This window comes from Mauremys mutica, chromosome 1 (genome assembly GCF_020497125.1).
Source record: "Mauremys mutica isolate MM-2020 ecotype Southern chromosome 1, ASM2049712v1, whole genome shotgun sequence".
In the NCBI taxonomy this organism is placed as follows: Eukaryota; Metazoa; Chordata; order Testudines; family Geoemydidae; genus Mauremys; species Mauremys mutica.
In genome coordinates, this window is record NC_059072.1 from 359,610,599 (window position 1) to 359,632,477 (window position 21,879).

A 21,879-nucleotide genomic window follows, 5' to 3' on the forward strand; every position below is an offset into this window, starting at 1 on the left:
GCTGTGGAACTACCAGCCACAAGATCTCTATGGGGCCAAGAGCTTAGCAGGATTCAAAGAAGGACTGGATGTTTATATGGGTAACCAGAAAATCCAAATACAGTAGTGAGAATTGTTTTTAAAAAGTCAGGGAAGGATCCTAAACTTTCCTGATTTACACTAAAAATATGTCTAACTAGTGGATGTCAGTGGAAAATTTCCCTGGGAGCAAGTTATCTCATAGCTGCCTATTGCAGAGCTCTTTCCATCTTACTATGAAGAATCTAGACCTGGCCACTAAATACTGAGCTAAATGGACTACAAGTCTGATCCAGTCTGGCCATGCCTATCTTCCAATCAGTGGTGTAAATATTTTTGCTGATCATCCTTGAGCTTGTGGGAGTCTCTAGACAGGCACTCAGAGCGAAATATGTCTCATTAAATGTAATCTAGTCTCCTTTTTTTCCTTTCAGGAAGGAAAGCTCAAAACTCCTCAGACCTACCCAGTACATTATGTCAGCTGTCAATGACACCAAATTCAAATTTGCAGTGTTCCTTCTCACCGGGATACCTGGGCAGGAAGACGCATATCTCTGGATCTCTGTCCCCTTCTGCTTAATGTATGTTATTTCTATAGTAGGAAATGCAGTCATTCTGTTCATTATAAAAACAGATCCAAGCCTCCATGAGCCCATGTATATTTTCCTTTCCATGTTGGCTGTCACAGACCTTGGCTTATCAATAGCCACCATGCCGACGATACTGGGCGTATTCTGGTTTGACTCTAGGGAAATCAGCCTCGATGCCTGTTTTGCCCAGCTGTTCTTCATCCACACGCTTCAATGCATCGAATCTTCCGTGCTCTTGCTGATGGCCTTTGACCGCTTCATCGCGATCTGTAACCCACTGAGATATGCTTCCATCTTAACCCTGCCGAGAATTGCCAAAACGGGACTGGTGTTTGTGCTAAGGGGAGTAGGCCTAATATTCCCACTCCCTTTTCTCGTGAAACGGTTCCGATACTGTCGAGCCAATGTCCTCTCCCATTCCTACTGCCTGCACCAGGATGTCATGAAGATGGCCTGTGCGGATATCACAGTAAACAACATCTATGGCTTGTCTGTTGCACTCTTAACAATGGGGTTGGATTCACTGCTCATCTTCCTCTCTTATGTGCTGATCCTCAAAACAGTATTGAGCATCGCATCCTCCACAGAGTGCTTCACAGCCCTGAACACCTGTGTCTCTCACCTCTGTGCCGTCCTGCTGTTCTACATACCAGAGATTGGGCTGGCTCTGATACACAGATTCGGGAACAGCTCTTCTCACTTTCTTCAGATTCTTCTGGGCTATGTCTACATGATGATCCCACCCCTGATAAATCCAATCGTGTACAGTGTGAAAAGCAAACACCTTCGTGCGAGGATAATCAGGGCATTTGTGAAGTGAAGGGTCAGTTCATCACCTGTCTCTGAGACAAAAAACATGAGCGATGGCCACGATCATTTATTCCATCCTGGATCCTCTTCCCCCTCTGCACCTTCCTGTGCCCCATCTCTTCCCACAAGACTTAGCCCCTGCTCCTCCTCCTTACCCAAGGCTCCTCCTCCTCTTCAGGCTAGAAGCTAGAAGCCAGGTGATGGTAACAGCTGCTCAGGAAGTCAGCCACATTGAGGATCCCCAGACCCTCTACGTTTTACCTCCCAGGATGTACAACCCAGGGAAGGTCGAGAGTCTGGGGCTCCCCGCAGCAGCCTGGGCTCCTGGGGCAGCTGGTACCATGGCCTGAATCTGGCCTGGCTGTGGGGTGGAGCCTTGGGGGAAGTGATGGAACAGGGTTCAAGGCCTAGTGGGAAGAGATAGGGCAGTAGATGGGACCTCATGGGAAAAGAAGCAGTAAGGGATGCGGATCAGATGAAGACCTGAGCAAACGGGAGGGGCTCCAGAGTAAAGGAGCAGGGTGGGGCCGGAGGGTAGGAGAGCCTGTGTTTTGGAGAATTCTGAATAAATGTGACCCACAAAGAGGCTCTTGTATTAAGTATCCCAGGCTGAGAGTAAGTCATTGCAAGGACCTTAGAGGGAAGGGCACGGTGCCTGCCAGGCCACCTCAGGTCCCAGTGGGGGCACTCTGGAGTGGCCGCTGTCTGCAGAGACTTAGTCAGAGTGGGATGTGCTCTTGGAAGCTGTTACCATTAGGCAGAGATCAGCCCAGCCCTCAGGCCGCTCTAAACTCCACTCAGGTAGGGGGAGAACAGACCAGACAATCAAACCACTGTAACTGGCTCCTTGCCATCCCCACTCTGCAGCACAGGGGGGAGCGTTGCTGGAACAGCAGAGAATCCAGCTGGGCCTGTCACTGCTCAGATGGCTGGAAGGCTGGTCCTGTGGTCTGGGCACGGCTCTATGCCTCAAGACAGCTGAGTTTGATTCTCTTGCTGTGTTTGACCATGGGCAAGCCCCTGGCTGTCTCTGAGCCTCTGTACAGGTGCTTAGTAGCCCTGCCTTGCTTCACAACATTGATGGGATGATAAATGCATTCCAGATGCTCAGAGACTCTGAGACCCTAAGATCAGGGCTGTGTCAGGTTTCCACAGAGCAACACCTCTGACATTTCTCTATAAAAGGCCTCTTACCACAGTGTCCTGTGACAGCTGCTTCTGGGAAGCCCCGTGACTCCAGACCCTTGGCGTCTGGAGCAGATATTGGAGTGCTTGGGGTGAGAGTGAGGGATAGGTAGTTGGTTTCTGAGGAGAGTGTTGGAGTGTCACGGGGTCATTGGGAGTTTCAGCATAGTCACCAAAGCGGTGTTTGCCAGTCATTGAGACTGAATGGGTCTAACTGCCAAACAACAGAGCAACAGCCACAGGGGCTTCATCTTAGACGGTCTGGCTGGGAGAAAGCAGTCTGAGGGCAAAAGTCAGCTTCATACCTTGACCTTGGCCCTGTAACACAGACACGGCTGAGCACTACAGTGGCTCCGCCCAGGCTCACACAGGTTTCAGCACAGGCTGCTTCCACAAGGAAGTGGCAAACAGAGGGGGAAGATTGTCTCAGAGACACAGGGAAAGTAGACTTTGTCCCAAGAGCTCCTTCGCTTCCAAAAAGAATGTAAGTTGGGCCAGTTCTGTTCCTCTATCTCCAGAGCAAAGGCTGTCTAAATTAGCTTGTAGTGATACATGAAATAGAAGAATGAGGACGTGTGACAGCTGCCTGCTGTTTTAAAACCATTTTCTCTAATGCTTTGTATAAACCTCTTTGGCTTAAGGAGGCTGGGGGTGACTGTATAGCTCTGGTCACAAGCACTCGAAGGGAAGAAACTGAGGTGTCCTGTTAGTCCTGCTCGGTGATAAGCATTTAGCGTAGAAGGGGTGTTGTTCCCAGCTTGAAGAGTGGGACAATTAGGATCATAGAAACCTAAGAACAGCCATACCAAATCAGACCAATGTTCCATCTAGCCCAGTATCCTGTCTTCCCACAGTGGCCAGTGCCATGTGCCCCAGATGAATGAACAGAACAGGCAATCAAAAAGTGATCCAGACCCTGTCACCCATTCCCAGATTCTGGCAAAAGAAATAAAAAAGTCTAGGAACACCATCCCTGCTCATCCTGGCTAATAGCCATTGATGTACCTATTCTCCATTAATTTATCTAGGTTTTTTTTTCTCTTGAATTCAGATAGCAACTTGTTGAAGTTGCATCCAAGATGGAGGTCTACTCCAGACAATGATTCATAGATTCATGGAATTTAAGGCCAGATGGAACTATGAGGTCATCTAATCTGAACTCCTGCAGAACGCCACCCAGTTACCACTGTATTGAGCCCAATGAGTTGTGTCTGACTAATGCATAACTTGTGTTCATCTTCCGGGAAGGCATCCAGTCTTGGTTCAGAGATATCAGGAAAATCCATTACCTCTTTTGGGAGTTTGTCCCACTGTTTAAGCAAGCTCATTGTTAAAAATATGTGCCTCATTTCCAAATGTAATTTATCTGGCTTCAGTTTCCAGCCATTGGTTCTTGTTATAGCTTTCCCTGCTAGTTTAAAGAGTCCATTACTACCCGGCATTTCATCCCTGAAAAAGTGCTTGTACACTGCCATCAAGTCAGCTTTCAATCTTCTTTACTTCTGCTCACTATGTCCCAATTTATAAAGCCAAGGGTAAGTTGGAAAAAACAGAGGTTGAGAAAGTCCTGGCTGTATTAGTCAGTCCTAGGATAACTGTGAGCCAAAGATGTGATGCGCCTGTGAACAAGGCAAAGGAGATACTAGAATGTTTCAGCGAGATAGAGAATTGTTAATATCCTTATACCAGGCATTGCTGAGAACTCTTCTGGAAATCTCACCCACGAAAGCTCATGCTCCAATACGTCTGTTAGTCTATAAGGTGCCACAGGACTCTTTGCTGCTTTTGTAAAATAGGGGTCACTCATATTCCAGAAAGGAGAATTCAGTCTGTAACTGGTGCAGAGAAAGGCTCCAAGGATGGTCAGGGCAATGGAGGGCCTGGCTTACAAGGAGGCTTGAAGAGCTTGGCTAGTTTAGCGTAGCACAACGCAAGGCTCTGTGGGGATCAGATTGCTCTATAAATACATTGGGGTAAGGGGGGTGGTGAACACCAAGGCTGGAGATAAACTCCTGAAGCTAAAGGACAGTGTTGACACAAGAACAAACGGGGACAAACTGGCCAGGAGTTAACTGAGGATGGGAAGGAGAAGAGGGTTTCTGACCATCCAAGAAGGGAGAATTCTGGAACAGCCTCCCAACAGGAGCAGTTGGGGGTGGGGCAAACAAATCAGCTCATTTTAGGATGGAGGTAGACAGTTTTCTGCACCGGACGATGTGCCGGTGCTGCCTGCCATAGCAGGGGTCTGGACACAGTGACCCAGGAGGTCCTTTCAAGGTCTAGGCCCCTATGGGTCACATTCACCTATTTTGCATCACACTGGGAGCTCATGTGGTGTCACTATGACGCTGCTTTGGTCCCTGGCCAATGGCTCTGTCCCTCAATAGATTCAGGAGAAATCATGATTCAGCATTTTCGTCTGGAAAAAGAATTGTCCTTGGGTTCCTGTTTAGTGATGTCACAGGAGATTCATTCCCGGAGTTTCTAGTAATCTCAGTATACTGAGCTGCCAGCTGCCCCCTCCTAGCCCCAGAGAGGAAGGATGGGACTGGCTGGCTGGGACTACCTGCCGCTGTGTACCCCAAGGAGCCAGAGGAGGCCTGGAGGCCAGGGGTACCAAGCCCTGGGGAGGCAGAAAGTAGCCCAGGGGCAGCCACAGAGCAGCTGGCTGCCAAGCCAGACGTGGCTCAGTTGGCGTGTTGCGGCTGGATCCCTGCTGATACAGGAAAAGCCAATCCTGCTATTGCCAGGGCCCTGGGCTGGAACGCAGTGGAGTAGGGTGGGCCCACATCCCCCTGCCACCCCGTCCCAGGGTGGCCGACTTCTTACACTTCACCGGCAAGTTCCTGCTCTGGAGAAGTAACCTCCCTTACCAGCCCACTCATAGACTCTTGCTTTGCTGGCTGCCTGTCTACCCGCCCAGGCTAAAGACAGCCCTGAGACTGTTTGTTGCTGGCAGCCTGAGCCTCGTCAAGCCCAGGCCAGAGCCTGTAGGAGACTGTTTATCACCCAGCCCTATTGTGGGGCTGGGAACTAGAAGACACACAGGGCTTTGACCGGCCTTCGGGCGGAGACAAAGACCCTAGACCAGGGGTGGCCAACCTGAGCCTGAGAAGGAGCCAGAATTTACCAATTTACATTGCCAAAGAGCCACAATAATAACTCATCAGCCCCCCCTTCAGCTGCCTGCCCCATCTCCCAGCGCCTCCTGCCCACCGGCAGCCCCGCCAATCAGTGCCTCCCCCTCCCTCCCCACACCTCCAGATCAGCTGTTTCGTGGCGTGCAGGAGGCTCGGGGGGGGAGGAGTGAGGGCACGGCAGGCCGAGGGGAGGGACCAGGAAGGGGTGGAGGAGGGCAGAGCCAGGAGTTGAGTGGTGAGCACCTCGGGCACATTGGAAAATTGGTGCCTGTAGCTCCAGCCCCAGAGTCGGTGCTTATACAAGGAGCCGCATATTACTTCTGAACCGCCTCCTGTGGCTCCGTAGCCACAGGTTGGCCATCCCTGGTCTAGGTGGTTGCTGGGACGCTTGCTGTGGCCAGGCAAGCCCCAATAAAGAGACAGCCCACACCTTGGGCCTTGCCAAAGTGACTGCGGGATGACGTGGCAAGCCCAGAGGCAAGCACACTGAGTGGCCTCTCTCCTCACAGGAGAGCGAGGGTCCAATACAGTGTCCTATCAGGAATACTCGAGGTACAAACATGTATATACTCATATATACACCTGTGCACATTATTCACATATATATCTATGTTTGCATACCATTTATCCACGGTATACACACATCATTTATCATAAGGAGTATATCTGGTGTTCAACTGTACAAGGAAATGATCGTGCAATCCCTCATACATAGCACTACATTAACTACATTAACTACATAGCTACATTAACGAGAGAGAAAATATCATATTGCCTCTATAGAAATCCATGGAATACTCACACCTTGAATATTGCATAAAGTTCTGGTTGCCCCATCTCAAAAATGATATATTTGAATAGGAAAAAGTACAGAGCAGGGCGTCAAAATGTTCAGGGGTATGGAACCACTTCAGGATGAAGAGAGACTAAAAAGACTGGGACTGTTCAGCTTGAAAAGGGACGACTAACGGGGGATATGACAGAGGTCTATAAAATCCCGAGTGTAGTAAGTGAATAAGGAAGTGTTATTTACCCATTCACAAGAACCAGGGGTCGCCAACTGCAGTTAGTAGGCAGCAGGTTTAAAACAAACAAAAGAAAGTACTTTTTCACACAACACACAGTCAGCCTGAGAAACTCATTGCCAGGGGACGGTGCAAAGGCCAAAAGTAAAACAAGTCCAAAAAAGAATTGGATAAGTTCATGGAGGTTAGGTCCAACAGCGGCTATTAGCCAACATGGTCAAGAACGCAGCTCCATTCTCTGGGTGTCAATAAACCTCTGACTGCTAGAAGTAGGGAGCAGATGACACAGGATGGATCACTCGATAATTGCCTTGCTTTGTTCATTTGCTCTAATTTAGCTGCACTGGTCCCTGTGAGAAGACAGGACACTGGGCTAAATGGACCATTGGTCTGACCCAACAAGGACATTCTTATATTCTCAAATTGTTCTACTGCTGGATGTGTTGCTGCAGACAAGCCATTTCTAGGGGCTTTCTCTCTTATACAGCTACCATAGCCATCCTAGTAGATATCCAGAAGCAGCTCAATGTGGGAGGCTGAGAGGAGGCGAGTGCTGCCACCTAGGGGTGTGGTCCTGTGGCACGAGGGACAGAGGCTCATGGTTTCAGCTAGAGCTGGGCTGGAAAACAGTTTTTTTCCCCTCCCAGGAGAAAATATTGACCCAAACTAAAATTTTTTTGGGGGACATTTCATAGAAAATGGTTCATTTTTCTCTGAAAGCTCAGCTGCCATGATGCTGCCTAGCTGAAGCTATCTGGATCCCTAAGAGAAATTGGCAACTTTTCATCTGCCTCATCCTCGTAGCATAAATAAAGGTTGCACGGACGGAGTCTGTGGCTGAACTCTGGGTATGGAAAGGTCAAAACCTCCCGACCAGTCTATGGCTGGGGTATTGTGTCCATCAGCTACTCTAACAAGCCCTCCCATGTCTGTGCAGCCCCCTCTGCCCTGTACAAGGGCCCTTCACCTGCAGGCAGTGGCTACTGTGACAGGCCCTGGTGGCACATCTCTGATGAACCTGTGCTAGCAGGGAGCTGGAGAGGATCCTACAGCAGTTGTGGAGGCCCAGAGATTGTGGGTGGAGGGGCCTAGCAACCAGTCAGTCACTGCAATCTGTTCATAACTTTGGGGATCCCTGAATCCTGGGTCCCCTTTCAGTCCTCAGGGAGAAGGGAAGGGACCACCCCTCCTGGAATGATCTGAGGGAAATTTGCATGTAAGGAGTCTTGTGGACTCTCCCTTCCCTGACTTGCAACTTGGGTTTGTAATGAAGAAAAGGGGGCTGCTGGGGAGAAATCCTGTCCTATTTATAATTATTATTCTATGTTATTTCATTTCAGCAAGATCACAGATGTGACAGCATCATCGTTAGCACTTGGCTGCCTCTGAGGTAGTCATGTGACTAATCGGAATCATATGAACAGTGATGACAAGCCCACATCCCAGGAATAGAGCCTGCAGCAGGGCTGATGCTGCAATGGAGATATACCTATCTATCTCATAGAATTGGAAGGGACCCCAAAAGGTCATGGAGTCCTGCCCCCTCTAGCAGGACCAAGTACTGATTTTACTCCAGATCCCTAAGTGGCTCCCTCGAGGATTAAACTCACAACCCTGCACGTAGCAAGCCACTGCCCAAACCACTGAGCTACCCCTACACTTTGGTAGAGTTACCTCTGATCCCCTGTGATTTGGCCTCCTGCAGTTTGCCATTGGTCGTGATGGGGGTAAAGCTTGAGCACACTAAACCAAGCAGCAGACATTCCCTAATGGCCAAGTGGCCCCCAAGGGAATATGCAAACATGCTTCATAAACACAGTTCCCTCTGTATCTGAACAGACACTGCCTGCTGCCTGTGCAACCTCTCTGATGACTCCTTGTCCTTTATGGTGAAGATCTCTGGTTTCAGCGGCTCCACGTCTAGCTGTAACTGGGTATGTTGGCAGGTTTCAGTATCTTTAAAATGCACAGTGAAGGGGAAAGGCTGTGAGCTGTTTCCATTTGCAGATGTTCTGTGCAGCAGCAGAGGACTCAGCTGGGCTGTCGGGGTGACTCAGTGACAGGGCTGGGGGACAGGCAGCACTAGGTAGCTTGGGAACCCCTCCCCTACATCTGCCCATGCTCCACGGTTGGTTATTCAAGCTACACAGAAATCTGAAATCCAAAGCGAGCTCGGAGTTAAAACCCCAATGCCCCAAGTCAGGATTTCTCAAGGGCTCCCGTTTCTAGAGGTGCCATGTGCTCTGGGCCCGAGTCTGCCAGGAGCTGAGCAAGACGAGACCCCATCGTATATCAGTGACTTGCTGCCAAATCACTCCAGGTTTATTTGCTCCTCAATTCAGAGCTGCGTTGCTGTTGGTAACAGGTCCGATAGGGCTATTAATGTTTCTGACTGGCTGAGGGCTCCACGTTTCTACCCCGTAGATTCTACTCACATTTACAGGACTACTTGCACATCTGCCCCCGCTATGGTCTCTGAGTTCCTTGTACCCTGCCCTCTCCTGGGGTGGAATCCCGCGATCCTCCCACCCTCAGACAGGGCTGTGGCTACAGCAGTGTTGGTCAACTGTGCTTGCCCAGCAGATTCGAGTGGGTTTGGCACCTGTGACTCGTGGTGAGACGAGTGACCAGCCAGTCTTCTGGAACCCAAAACACCGTTTAATATGAACAGGAGGAATAAAGTGTAACATGGGAGAATTGAAGGGTTTTCAAACAACAATCTGTCTCTGACCCCCAAGCCCTCCCACTCTGATAGGGACACAGGCAGGCCCAGGCCCTTCTGATGTCCCAAGCGCTCTCTGTGCCTGTCAGTTTGAAGAGCTTCTCAGCAACAGCTGCCCCAGCTCTGCACAGACTCACAGAACTGGCAAAACATGCTGCATAATGTGGCTGGAGCCCAGAAATAGGCTCTTCCCAGCTTGTAGCTCCCGTGAAGTCTCTCAATCTCTTGGAAGTGCTGACTGAGAGATGGCTTATTTGAGCTGTTGCTTCCCGTACTGCTTTTTTTCCAGCAGCCTGCAATTAAACTAAGATGAGCCAATATAGCCATGAAGTAAACATCCCAATAGTTAACCCAATGTAGCTCTACAGCAAACATCCCCAGAACTGGGTTTAACAGGCACATTCAGTATTGCAGGTCAGGACCATGTCTGACACGATGCCATTCCTGGGTGCTCTGTATTTTATTAATATAGGACATAAGCAGCAAAAGAGAGAGAGGGAGAGCAATAGACTGCTCTCATGTGTGAAATGAAGTTCCAATTCCATGAATACTCATGCATTTGAAATTGAAATCCACCTCTTGCAAACCCTCATTTTGGCTGAATACCAGGTGCTGGGGTTATTATGTACTAGAGGTGAGAGCTCAGGGAATGAATATTTCATATCCTGACCCCAGTGGCTGTTACCTCTCTGGATACAGGCTACAGACTGGCAGAAGAGAACCTGAGGAGAACCAGTCAGCTATTAACCCAGAGACAGAGGAGCTTTTAGACTTTTGTTTGCTGACAAGCAACTAACTGAGGGCTGAGATGCTGGGATCTTTTCAGATTCTGAAGAAATCCAGCTGACAGATGCTATATTTTAAGTCCCAGAGAAAAGATTGCAGAAAGAAGATCTAAGGGGAAAGAATGGGTTGACATGTGTGTGCTAGAGTACAGATGATGTGTAAATGTTATGCCAAAACTTTACTTGATCATAAAAATATTCCAGACAAAATTTCATGCCATGCCTGCATATTGAAAGCCAGCAGCAGAGTTGGTGGAATCTCTACAGGAAGGAGCAGTGGTAACGTTACTGCTTAATGGCTTTTGTTTCATAAAATATTTCAGAAGTGTTCCACATACTGTTTGCAATGGGTTTGTGCTATTAACTCTCTGTTCAGTGAATAGCTGTATGAGTCTGTCCCCTAGTAACTGACCAGAAGCTGTTTGTGACACTTACATCGAGAGGCATGAACACAATCCCTCTGCAATACCTGTGCAAGACTTTCCAAAACATTGTGGGAGAACAGAACCACTGGTGTGTGTTTCAGCAAAGTGTAGAGCTGAGGGGCAGGAAAGGGGAGTGTAATAGTGGTTCTATATAATTGACTTGAATCACCTCTTACACAAGTGGACATTAGGGTTTTTTACATTATTCACCCATTTTCGACATCATCCCCTCCCTCACCCAGCTGAAGTAACTGTCAGTGTTCGCTCCTAGCTTGCCAGATACCCAGAGACCCTTACCTGAGGAGAGGCTGCAGGTCCTGTGAGAATGGACAGAAGCCTGTAGGATGATAGAACTCCCTGGATTCGGTCAATATTGGCCGGGCACTTCAGCTTCTCTTTGAGGGATTTTGGGGGGGTCAAAGTGCATCATCGGGAGCTTTTGGTAAGGGTTGGTTCTGATCGAATTTACACACGTAAATCTGAAGTGACGGTGACGTAGTTGAAGTCACTATTCTTGAATTAAGAACCTGGCCCTTAGAATTTATCTCATCTACTGCAAAGAGGGAGTGGTATAACCTCAGTAGTGGAGAAAATAAACCAACATATGTAATGAGGCAACGACACATGTCTATAAATAGCTTCAGTGGACATTTTCTCCATGCACTTCCCATGTGTTTTAACAAATCGTGATACAATGGGCCACACTGAGAAGTAGAGGGCCAGAAAGGGTGTCTGTGGGAAGGTCACAACTAGACCACTAGTTAGACATATTTATGGTATATATCAGGAAGGTTTAGAGCCCTTCCAAGACTTAAAAAAAATCCTCAGCACTGTTATTGGATTTTCTGGTTACCCATAAAAAATATGCAGTCCCCCTTTGAATCCTGCTAAGTTTTTGGCCCCTTTATATCTTGTGGATGGGAGTTCTGCAGCCTGCTTGAGCACTGCTCCCTGGGAACAGGTTATAGCTGCCTATTTCAGAGCTCCTTCCTTTGCAGCATCTGGAACTGACCACTGGATACTGGCTTAGCTGGACTGCAGGTCTAATCGAGTCAGGCAGTGCCTATCTTCCTATCAGTGGCATAAATCCAAGACTATGTTTTTGCTGATCTTCTTTGAGCTCCTGGGAGGCATTAGACTTGCACTGAGAGCAGAATGATGTCTCATAAAATATCATCTAATCTCCTGTTCTTTTTCCTTACAGGAAGGAAAGGTCAAAATTCCTTGGACCTTCCCAGTACATTATGTCAGCTGTCAATGACACCCAATTCACATATGCAGTGTTACTTCTTACAGGGATACCTGGGCAGGAAAATGTTTATCTCTGGATCTCTATCCCCTTCTGCTTAATGTATGTTATATCGATAGTAGGAAATTCAGTCATTCTGTTCATTATAAAAATAGATTCAAGCCTCCATGAGCCCATGTACATTTTCCTTTCCATGTTGGGCATCACAGACCTTGGCATATCAATAGCCACTATACCGACGATACTGGGCATGTACTTGTTTAACTCTAGGGAGATCAGCCTCAATGCCTGTTTTGCCCAGCTGTTCTTCATCCACTCGCTTCAATGCATTGAATCCTCCATACTTTTGTTGATGGCCTTTGACCGCTTCATCGCAATCTGTAACCCACTGAGATATGCCTCCATCTTAACCCTGCCAAGAGCAGCCAAGATGGGACTGGTGTGTGTGCTAAGAGGTATGGCTGCAATGTTTCCACTCCCCTTTCTCCTCAAACGGTTCCGATACTGTCGAGCCAATGTCCTCTCCCATTCCTACTGCCTGCACTCGGAGGTCATGAAAATGGCTTGTTCAGATATAACAGTCAACAGCATCTATGGCTTGTTTATTACACTCTTAACAGTGGGTTTGGACTCACTACTTATCCTCCTATCTTATGTGATGATCCTCAAAACAGCGCTAAGTGTTGCATCCCACGCAGAGTGCCTCAGGGCCCTGAATACCTGCGTCTCTCACCTCTGTGCCGTCCTGATCTTCTACACACCAGAGATCGGCTTGTCTATGATACACAGATTTGGGGAGAGCTCTTCTCACTTGCCTCCAATTCTCCTGGGCTATGTCTCCCTGCTTGTTCCACCCCTGATGAACCCAATCGTATATAGCGTGAAAAGCAAACACCTTCGTGTTAGGATAATCCGGGTGTTTGTCAAGTGAAGAATCAGTTCATCACCCATCTCCAGCTACTGTCACCCTTTCCATCCTGGACCCTTCCAACTGAGACAACATGACATACTGATGATTACCACCTTATAGAGAGAGGTTCAGATGGGATCTAAGGCTTGGAGCAATGGGAGAGTGGCTGTCTCCACTGGCTGGTGAGGGAGGGCAGGGCACTGGGGGAAGGAGACCAAGGCAGGCAGCAGCATTTACAAAGTGACCGTGTTCACGGAGAGCCAGGAGACCAGTGGGATGTTGGCCTATAAAGAGTCTTATCAGTGGCTGCTCCGACCTCAAAATTTCTGTTGATACAATCAATAAAGAGAAGGGATGTGGATGCTGTTTCCCATTACACCTGGCCTGTCACTGTCCCGTCTCTGGTTAAACATCCAGGGGCCAGGAAAAAAACCTGCAGAGCTGTTCTGCAGTCACAGTCCAGGCCCTTCTTTAGTGTTTTGGGTGCTGCGTGATCCATGGGGGTTGCACAAACTGTGGACAGGGGCAATTCAATGAGCACAGTCACCCACCATTTCCCTGTACTCTTAGCCAGTTGCTTGTGACTGAGTTGTTTCAGAGATATGACTAACACAGGGGACCGAGGAAGAGCCATTCAGGCAACACCCCGTTCCCCCATTGACAGCTCTGCCCACAGCACACCTGCTGAGCTCACTCCCCACCAAGGCAGGGCAGTGTATAATTGAGGGTCTGAACCACGGGAATCCTAGGAAGCGACTCAGGTCCATATTTCCTTCTCCTCCCCTTGGTTTGTGCTGCCCCAACTGCTTATAAAGGGGTGGAAATGGTCCTCAGCCCCTTCACAGAGGGACAGCTAGCTCCTTACGCAGCCCAGATACATGCAGAAGCCACTTCCCCTCTGTGATCCTGCCCCATCCCTTTTTCTTCCCCCTTGAGACCCTATACTCTGCTCCTTCTCTTCCCCTGAGGCCCCACCCCCTCCTCTGCCCCATCTCTTCCCTCAAGACTACTGTGATGGGTTCAGTTACAGAGATCCCCTTGGGACTGTCGCCTGATGTGCTGAAATTACCGTTACCAGATTTGCCCATTATTTTGGGGTATGCTCATTTATTTGGGTTACTCTTCTTGGACGGGGGGGAGTTCTGTAATTCTACCAATGTGCTGCTTGTGTCATGTGTGTTTTCATATGGAGCTCTACTTCTCCCTTATACAAGTCCCCTCCCCATGGAGCGATCCTGCAGGACCTAGTTTCCCTAGGGCTGGGTTCCTGATGAACACACACACATACAGTAACGGAGCAAGTCTGAGCAGACTGTGTCACTCAGCACTGTCAAGCTCACCCCTTATATGTCCCTGGACTCACTGGGCTGGGGGAAGCAGCACTTTCAAGCAGCCTCCCCATTATATGCCCCTGGGCTCCATGGACTGGGTCAAGCAGCACTTTCAAGCTGTCACCCTTATGTGTCCCAGATTCAGCATGTCCCTATCCCCACTCTCACATCACCATTGTACTGGCAGTGACCTACTGGATGAGCAAACCCCACAGTATATTGGGCGCTGCAGGGATCTTTAGCTTAGGTAAAAGAAGCGTTGCTGTTGTGGAGGCCAAGAATTAATTAATAAAGGTTTGAAGGGATCTTAATGTATGTTAGCTAATATAGCAGAAGTTAAGATGTGACCCTGCATGCTGTGAGATATGTGGTACAGAGAGAATTGTGTGAAGAGTCGTTACAACCTTGTGAATTGCAGTCTTGTTTTCTGTTCTAGTATTGCAGACAAATAAGATAACGAATAGGCTTATGTATAAACAAATGCAAATGTTTACTTTTACTGTCTCCAGGTTTGCTAGCCACTGTCTGTAAAAAAGGTATAAAAATTGTTATGATTGTTTACTAATTGAGAGAGATCCGTCCAGGACAAGGGGCAACCCAGTTCCTGACACTCTCTCCCTCTTGTGTTCACTAGAGAAATAAATAAAGTATTTTGATTTTGCTGCACCCAAACAAAAAGCGAGAACTTAGTTTTTCTTCGACAATTTGGGGGCTCGTCCGGGATGGCAACGCCCACGGACACACAGACGGCTGCTACGGATCGTTCCCCTTCGAACCCCATGGCGCCACAATAGAGGTAAGAGACCTTTTGAAATCTCTATTGGGGTATCGGAGGAGGACTGTCTGTGGGGGACGTCTGTTTCTGCTGGGCTCACGCCATCTGAACTTATTGACTGTGCAGCAGGATCAAATGCAGAGTGGTATTGGGGAGAGGCCCCAATAAGGTTAGTTTATAGCAGTACTAGGAACTGCTGAGTTGGCCAACAGGTAATGCATAGGTAATGCATTAGAATGCACCGGTGCTGAGGGTTTTTTTTACTGCCTCAAGAGGGGTTGTCATACCGCCTCATGGTATTGGTCCGGACCAGGTAACGATGCATCTTGGTTAAAAAAAAAAAAAAAAAAATTTTTTAAAGAGATAAAAAGGTTAAAAAAGGGTTAAATAGAGGAATAGGGGCCTTGGTGTGTGTGTGTGTGTACACCTGTGTGAGTGATCGTTATCGGAAGACGCCCAGACTGCCCTGTGAAGCGGAAGCTAATGATCAGGACTGCTCTAACGCAAGCCCGGTAACTAGTGGATCTTTAGGAGATCCGACCCACGGTGGGCTGACTCAGCTTGGCATAGTCCGGCGAGGAAGCTGCCTGGGTCTAGGAGTGTGTGAACCCATCTTCCCTCCCCTTTCCCTTCTGTGTGGGCTACTGACAATCTGATCGTCTCCCTGGAAGCAATTAGAGTACGCGGCTTTATCTCCCAGAGACTAGCCGACGCTCTTTGCTGAAAGCGGGTGTACGAGGGTCGTAGTCTTTCTTGTGAGTCTCTCCTGTATGTGAGTACCCTGTAGGGAGGGATTCTTAGATTCTGATCCGCTAGCGCGGACAGGACACCCCCTCAGTTGGTGTGACTGGAAAATGGGGGGGGGACAGTCTAAACTTTCCACTTTACCCCCTAAGGGTACCCCAGCATATTACATGTACGTACATTATGGTCCTAAAACCTGCAGGTATTTAAATGATTGGAATCTGTACACGCGTGACAATTCATTTAAACAATGCCCATTAGAAGGTACCTTTGAGTTAGATAAACTTACATACCTCAGAGAAACCCTTAAATCACACGCCTCTGCTGCGCAGTGCGAGCAGTTTCTGTCTTGGTGGGAGGAAGCAACAAAGAGACTCCATGAGTCTCGGGTGCGGAGTCTGAAGGACTCCCAGGAGAAATTAAAAACTGAAGTACAGGATTTAAAACTTCAATGTAAGACATCCAAATGTCTTCCTGCTCCAGTGCAGCCCTCTGCTTCTCTTTATCCTCAATTAGTTAAGCCTGAAAGTGAGGAGGAGACTGCAGAAGACATAGTGGATTTTTTTAGCAGCATTCCACAGCCGCAGCCCGTTCCTCCCACTACTCCCCCTTCTCGGACTGTGCAGGCAGTGGTTGTCTCGCCGCCGCAAATATCAACTGCACAAATTGTTCATTCTCCTTCTTCGGAGGAATTATCTTCTTCCCTACTGACTGACACCAGTAGTCTGGTTAACCCTGCCTCTGCTGACAATAATGCCGGCTACTTTCTTAGAAGCACGACACAGGCACTCCAGGCTCCTTTAAGAGACTTGCCTGGAGCTGGAGCTGTAGGGGGGTTAGTTAAGGTACATGCCCCTTGGACACCTGGCGATCTTAGAAACTTGGTGAAAGAATTTCCTAAAATCAGGGAGGAGCCAGTAAAGTTTAGAGAAGAGCTCCAGACAGTGATTCAGTGCTATAATCCATCTTGGGCAGATATTAATCAACTTTTACGAGCTGTACTGCCAGCTGAAGTTCAGCAACGGCTTAACAGACAGGCAGCTTGGCCTGATGCCGACCCTGGTATTGGGGATGATTTGACAGAGGCTAGGAATCGTCTCTTGACCTCTATTTCAGAAGTTTGTCCTAAGAAAACAGATTGGACTAAGATTGCGAATTGTAAACAGAATAAGGGAGAATCCCCTGCTGATTATCTTGATCGACTAACAAAGGTCTTTGAACAGCATTCGGGAATTACTGATCCAGCTGATAATGCCAGGGAAGCGGTAGGAGCTGCTTTTGTTCAGGGACTCTTGCCAAAAGTTCAGCAACCATTAAGAACTATTTGTATTGGCTGGCAAACTAAACCCCTTTCCGAATTGGTGACAGTTGCCAATCATTGTACTGCTTGCATAGACCAGAAGAAAGAAAGTAGTGAAACAAAACTTATGGCTTTACAGTTACAAACTTATCAGAACAGGGGGTCGTGGGGGAATGAGAAGAGGACACTGTAGAGGGAAGCTAAAAACACAAAAGAGTAGAGTTCAGCAAGAGAGAGAGAAGCAACCAGATAACCATAAAAGTTATTTATTGAATACTAGTGATAACTACACATGGAGCCTAAACCAACATAACCTACATTATTACAGGTTAATACCTAAGGTAGAAAGGAAAACAGAGAGAGAGAAAGAGTGGGGATCTCACCCACTCCATGAGGCTTGAACTGGTCGGGATTCCCAGGTGATGGTGGTAGCTCAGGGTCCTGAGGGCAGAAGACAGGCAGAGCCCCCAGCACGATCAGTCAGGAGAAGATGGAGTCCCAGTGGAACTGATGCAGAGTTTGAATCTAAGCATCAGAACACTGACTGGAAGGTGAGTAGGGATTTTTGTAGAGAAAATAGAATGGTTCAAGGGAGAACACTAGATTTGTTTATAGGGAAACCGATGATTCAAGGGTTTTCTTTAGGCTAGACAATAGGAGCTGATCACTCTTGGCTATGGGTGGTGTTTTCTTCCAGGGAGCTCACAATGCAATTAGGCTGCTTCAGTATTTTGGATATCAATCAAGGATTTATTACTAGAATTGGTCTGATAACTGCTGAGCTGGGTGTGGGCAGGCGTAGGTTCATTAACATCTGGAGCAGAGATTCCCATGATGCAGTGCTTCCTTGCTTTCTCTGGTCCCAGAGTTCAGTGCGGTTCTCTGTTCTCCATTCTGTATGCAAATTGAGATGTCTCCCTTTCATGCAGATGGGGCTAGGGGAGTTGTCTCTGTGCTTCATTCTGTATGCTAATGGAGATGTCTTAATCTTGTCACCCTTGTCAGGAGGGATCTAGGTGTGTCTCCCATCTGCCCTTCATTGCTCTCTGCAAGTCTTTTCTCTGATGGGTTTTGGTTTAAGCAGAGGCTGGGGGGTATCTTTCATGAGTCATACAGGCTGGATACTGCACCCTAGTTCCCCAAGAACACAGAGCTGACTGGTATCATTACCTCTGAACCAGGTTTTATCTGAAAACTGATTAGCAGGTTTCCTTTCTCCAGCACCCAGACACCCAGTTCCCAATGGGATCCAAACCCGAAATAAATCAGTTTTACTCTGTATAATGCTTATATAGGGTAAATTCGTAAATTGTCCGCCCCCCTAAAACACTGATAGAGAGATATGCACAGCTGTTTGCTCCCCCAAGTATTAATCACTTACACTGGGTTTATTAATGAACAAAAGTGATTTTATTAAGTATAAAAAGTAGGATTTAAGTGGTTTCAAGTAATAACAGACAGAACAAAGTAAGTCACAAAAGCAAAATAAAACAAATTTGCAAGTCTAAGCCTAATACCTTCAGAAACTGATGACAGGTAATGTGTCACCCTCAAAGATGTTCCAATAAGCTTACTTTACAGACTGGACTCTCTCCTAGTCTGGGCCCAATCCTTTCCCAGGTACAGTCTTTCTTAGTTCTAGCATACATCTCAGGTGATAAACAGAAGTTTTCTCATGACTGGCAGCCTCCTTTGTCCGCTTTTATAGCTTTGGCACAAGGCAGGAACCTTTTGTCTGTGCTCGTCCCCACTCCTGCCTCCTTCATGGAAAAGTACAAGGATTAAGATGGATTCCAGTGTCATGTGACATGGTCACATGTCTCTGAGACCTCTAGTCTGGATTCCTCCTGGGCTGGCCCTCATGTACACAGGAAGGCTTGCAAGTAAACAGAGCCATTCACAGTTCATTGATTTCTGAAGCAACCTTCATGGCTTCCACTTAATATGTTTACATCAGAGATACAGGTTTATATCTCATTCTCCTAACTTCAAACATAGAACTAATACATACAAACAAATGGGATGAACACACTTAGTAGATTACAAGCTTTCTAATGACACCATACAAGAGACCTTTTACATAAAGCATATTCCAGTTACATCATATTCATAAGCTGGGTTTGATTTCCTTCCCCTGTGTGGCCATGGGAAAGCCATGGGAGCCTCTGCACAGGTGGATAATAGCCCTTCCTTGCCTCACAGAAGTGGCGGGAGAATAAATAAATTCAAAGTGCTCTGAGATCCTAAGATCAGGGCTATGTCAGGGTTCCACAGAGCAACGTCCCTGACATTTGTGTATGAAAGGCCTCTTACCACAGCCTCCTGTGACAGCTCCTTCTGGGAAGCCCTGTGACTCCGGTCCCTTGGTGTCTGTGGGTGTGTGTGTGAAAGTATTGATCAGTCTGGAGGAATCAGCTTGGCTAGTTATTCATTACACTCGATTTGTTTATAGGTAAACTGATGACTCAAGGGTTTTCTTTAGGTTAGACAATAGGAGCTGACCACTCTTGGCTATGCGTAGTCTGTGGGGGATGTGGGGGTGTGACAATAATGGGGTAGGTAGTGGTTTTATGAGGCAAGCGTTGGAGCATCATTGGGATGCTGGGAGTTTCAGCACAGTCACTGGACTGGTGTTTCCAAGCCACTGAAGTAGAATGGGTCTAACTGACAGGCAATGAAGGAAAGGATTTCTGAGGGGTGTGTTGGGTCTAACTGCCAAACAATGGAACAACAGCCATGGAGGTATCATCTTAGACATCCTGCTGGAGAAAGCAGTCTGAGGGAAAAGGTCAACTTCACACCTTGGCTCTGTAACATGGACACGGCTGAGCAGTACGGTGACTGGGCCCAGGCTCACGCAGGTTTCAGCACAGGCTGCTTCCACATAAAAGGGGCAAACGGATGAGAAGATCCTGTGACAATTCTGATTCTTCTTGACCAACATCTACCCTTGTTGAGTGGCTGTCGCATTCAGAGGAGCAACTTGTTCATGTTGTATCCAAGATAATGATCCACTCAAGACAATGATTCATAGAGTCATAGAGTTTAAGGCCAGAAGGAGCCACTAGATCATCTGGTTCAGATGTTGTCAAACGGGGCTGTGTGCCATGCTGGGGTGTGTGTGGAAGTATTGCGGGGAGGGGAGTTAGAAGCTTTAGGGAAAAATCTTTCTGTGCACATTTTACCCCCAGCAATGAATAACCAGCCAAGCTGATTCCTCCAGAAGGATCCAGTCCTCAGCTGGTGCTGTGGATTTGACTTTAAATGGTGCTGTGCATTTTGATGGATTTCTGTTAAGCTTGCACAACATGATAAAAAATTGTTGCTGTCTGTACATGGATCCATTTGCTATGGTGCTGTGTGCACATTTCATTGTAAATACCAGGGAGGAAGGAGAGCTAGGCAGGCAGTGGCGTTTACAAGGGGATTGTGTTTGTGGAGAGCCAGGGGAGCAGTGGAGCCATATTGGTGGCTGCTCAGACTTCAGAATTCCCGTTGATACAATTAATAAAGAGAAGGGGTGTGGATGTTGTTTCCCTTGCACGTGGCCTGTTCCTGTCCCATCTCCGGTCAAAAATCTATGGGCTGTGAAAAAAGTTGCACAGCTTTTCTGCAATTGCAGTCTTGGCTCTTTCTGAGCGCTCTGGGTGCTGCGTGATCCAGCAGTGCTTCAGCACCCATGGACGGGCTATTCAAGGGGCACGGACACCCACCCTTCCCCTACACCCTCAGCAGTGTGCTTGTGACTGAGTTGTATCTAACACATGATTAATGCAGGAGCCCCATAAGTGGCCATTCAAGCAACCCGCTGCCCCTGCATTGATGGCTGTGCACGCCGCGCACCCGCTGAGCCCAGAGCTGTGTGTGCGAGTGACGGTCTGATGCACAGGAGTCCTCGAAAGAGACTCAGGCCCAGATTCTCTCCCCCTCTCCTCCATTTGTACTGCCCCAGTAATGCAAAGGTTTGGAAATGACCTCAGCTCCTCCATCAAGGCCCGGCTAGTTCCTATGCCAGTTCAGCCTATTCGGAGTAGGATGACCACCATTTCAAACATCAAAATGGGACACATGGAGGAGCCCTGTCCCCCTTCAGTGGCACCACCCCTGCCTCTCTTCTGCCACCTGCGGCCCCACACCCTGCTTTTTCTCTTCCTCCATGGCCCCGACCCTACCCAGGCTGGAAGCTGGAGCCTTGCCGTGGTAAGAGATGTGTTATGTATTTGGTTGTCATGGGTTTTGTTACTATGGCAACTGAGTTAGACTATTAAGGGATAGCTCAGCCGGTTTCAACCGGCTGAGTGAGCTCTCTGTATATCTGTAAATAAAATGGAGGTTTTGGTTAGCTGTCTGCTCTCTGGCCTCAAGTGATTGTTTCCTACACCGGCTGCCCCAAGGACTTAACACTGGCGACGAGGATGGGATCCTGGTGAAGCTCCAGTAACAGAAGGAAGTAGAAGTCAAGGTAAAGACCAAACAAAGAAAAAAAGCTGCTTGTTTGCACTGACTGTGAAAGTGAAACTAAAAATCATGGCTACTCTGACCAGGCCCCTGGAGCCTTTTGATGAGAATACAGAGCAGTGGCATGTGTATACTGAGCGTTTTGAGCTTTTTGGTATTGCAAATGACATTACAGAAGCGAAGAAGGTGCCAATATTCTTAGCTGTTGTAGGGGCTAAAACCTACTCTCTGCTACGCAGCTTACTACACCCTGTTAAGCCTGAGACTAAATTTTACAGTGACATTGTGGAAATCCTGGGGTCTCATTTCTCCCCAAAACCACTGGTAATTGCTGAAAGATATAGGTTCCACAAAAGAGACCAAAAGGAAGATGAAACAGTTGTACAATTTGTAGCCATTTTAAAAAAGCTAG

The 21,879-nt window shown here is 47.8% G+C and overlaps 2 protein-coding genes across 2 annotated transcripts; both read left to right on the top strand.

Moving 5' to 3' along the window:
- The first annotated feature begins 492 nt into the window (after positions 1 to 492).
- LOC123374267 (olfactory receptor 51G2-like) lies at positions 493 to 1,428 on the top strand. The gene has a single exon (XM_045024044.1). It carries the CDS (start codon positions 493 to 495, stop codon positions 1,426 to 1,428), a length of 936 nt encoding a protein of 311 aa, XP_044879979.1.
- A 10,516-nt stretch (positions 1,429 to 11,944) lies between these two features.
- Positions 11,945 to 12,880, top strand: LOC123374273 (olfactory receptor 51G2-like). Its single transcript, XM_045024056.1, has one exon. The coding sequence runs from the start codon at positions 11,945 to 11,947 to the stop codon at positions 12,878 to 12,880; it is 936 nt and encodes a 311-aa protein (XP_044879991.1).
- Positions 12,881 to 21,879: the final 8,999 nt, after the last annotated feature.

Excerpts from the sequence above, each read along its gene's own strand:
- LOC123374267 (XM_045024044.1), top strand. The coding sequence starts at position 493 with ATGTCAGCTGTCAATGACACCAAATTCAAATTTGCAGTGTTCCTTCTC.
- LOC123374273 (XM_045024056.1), top strand. The coding sequence starts at position 11,945 with ATGTCAGCTGTCAATGACACCCAATTCACATATGCAGTGTTACTTCTT.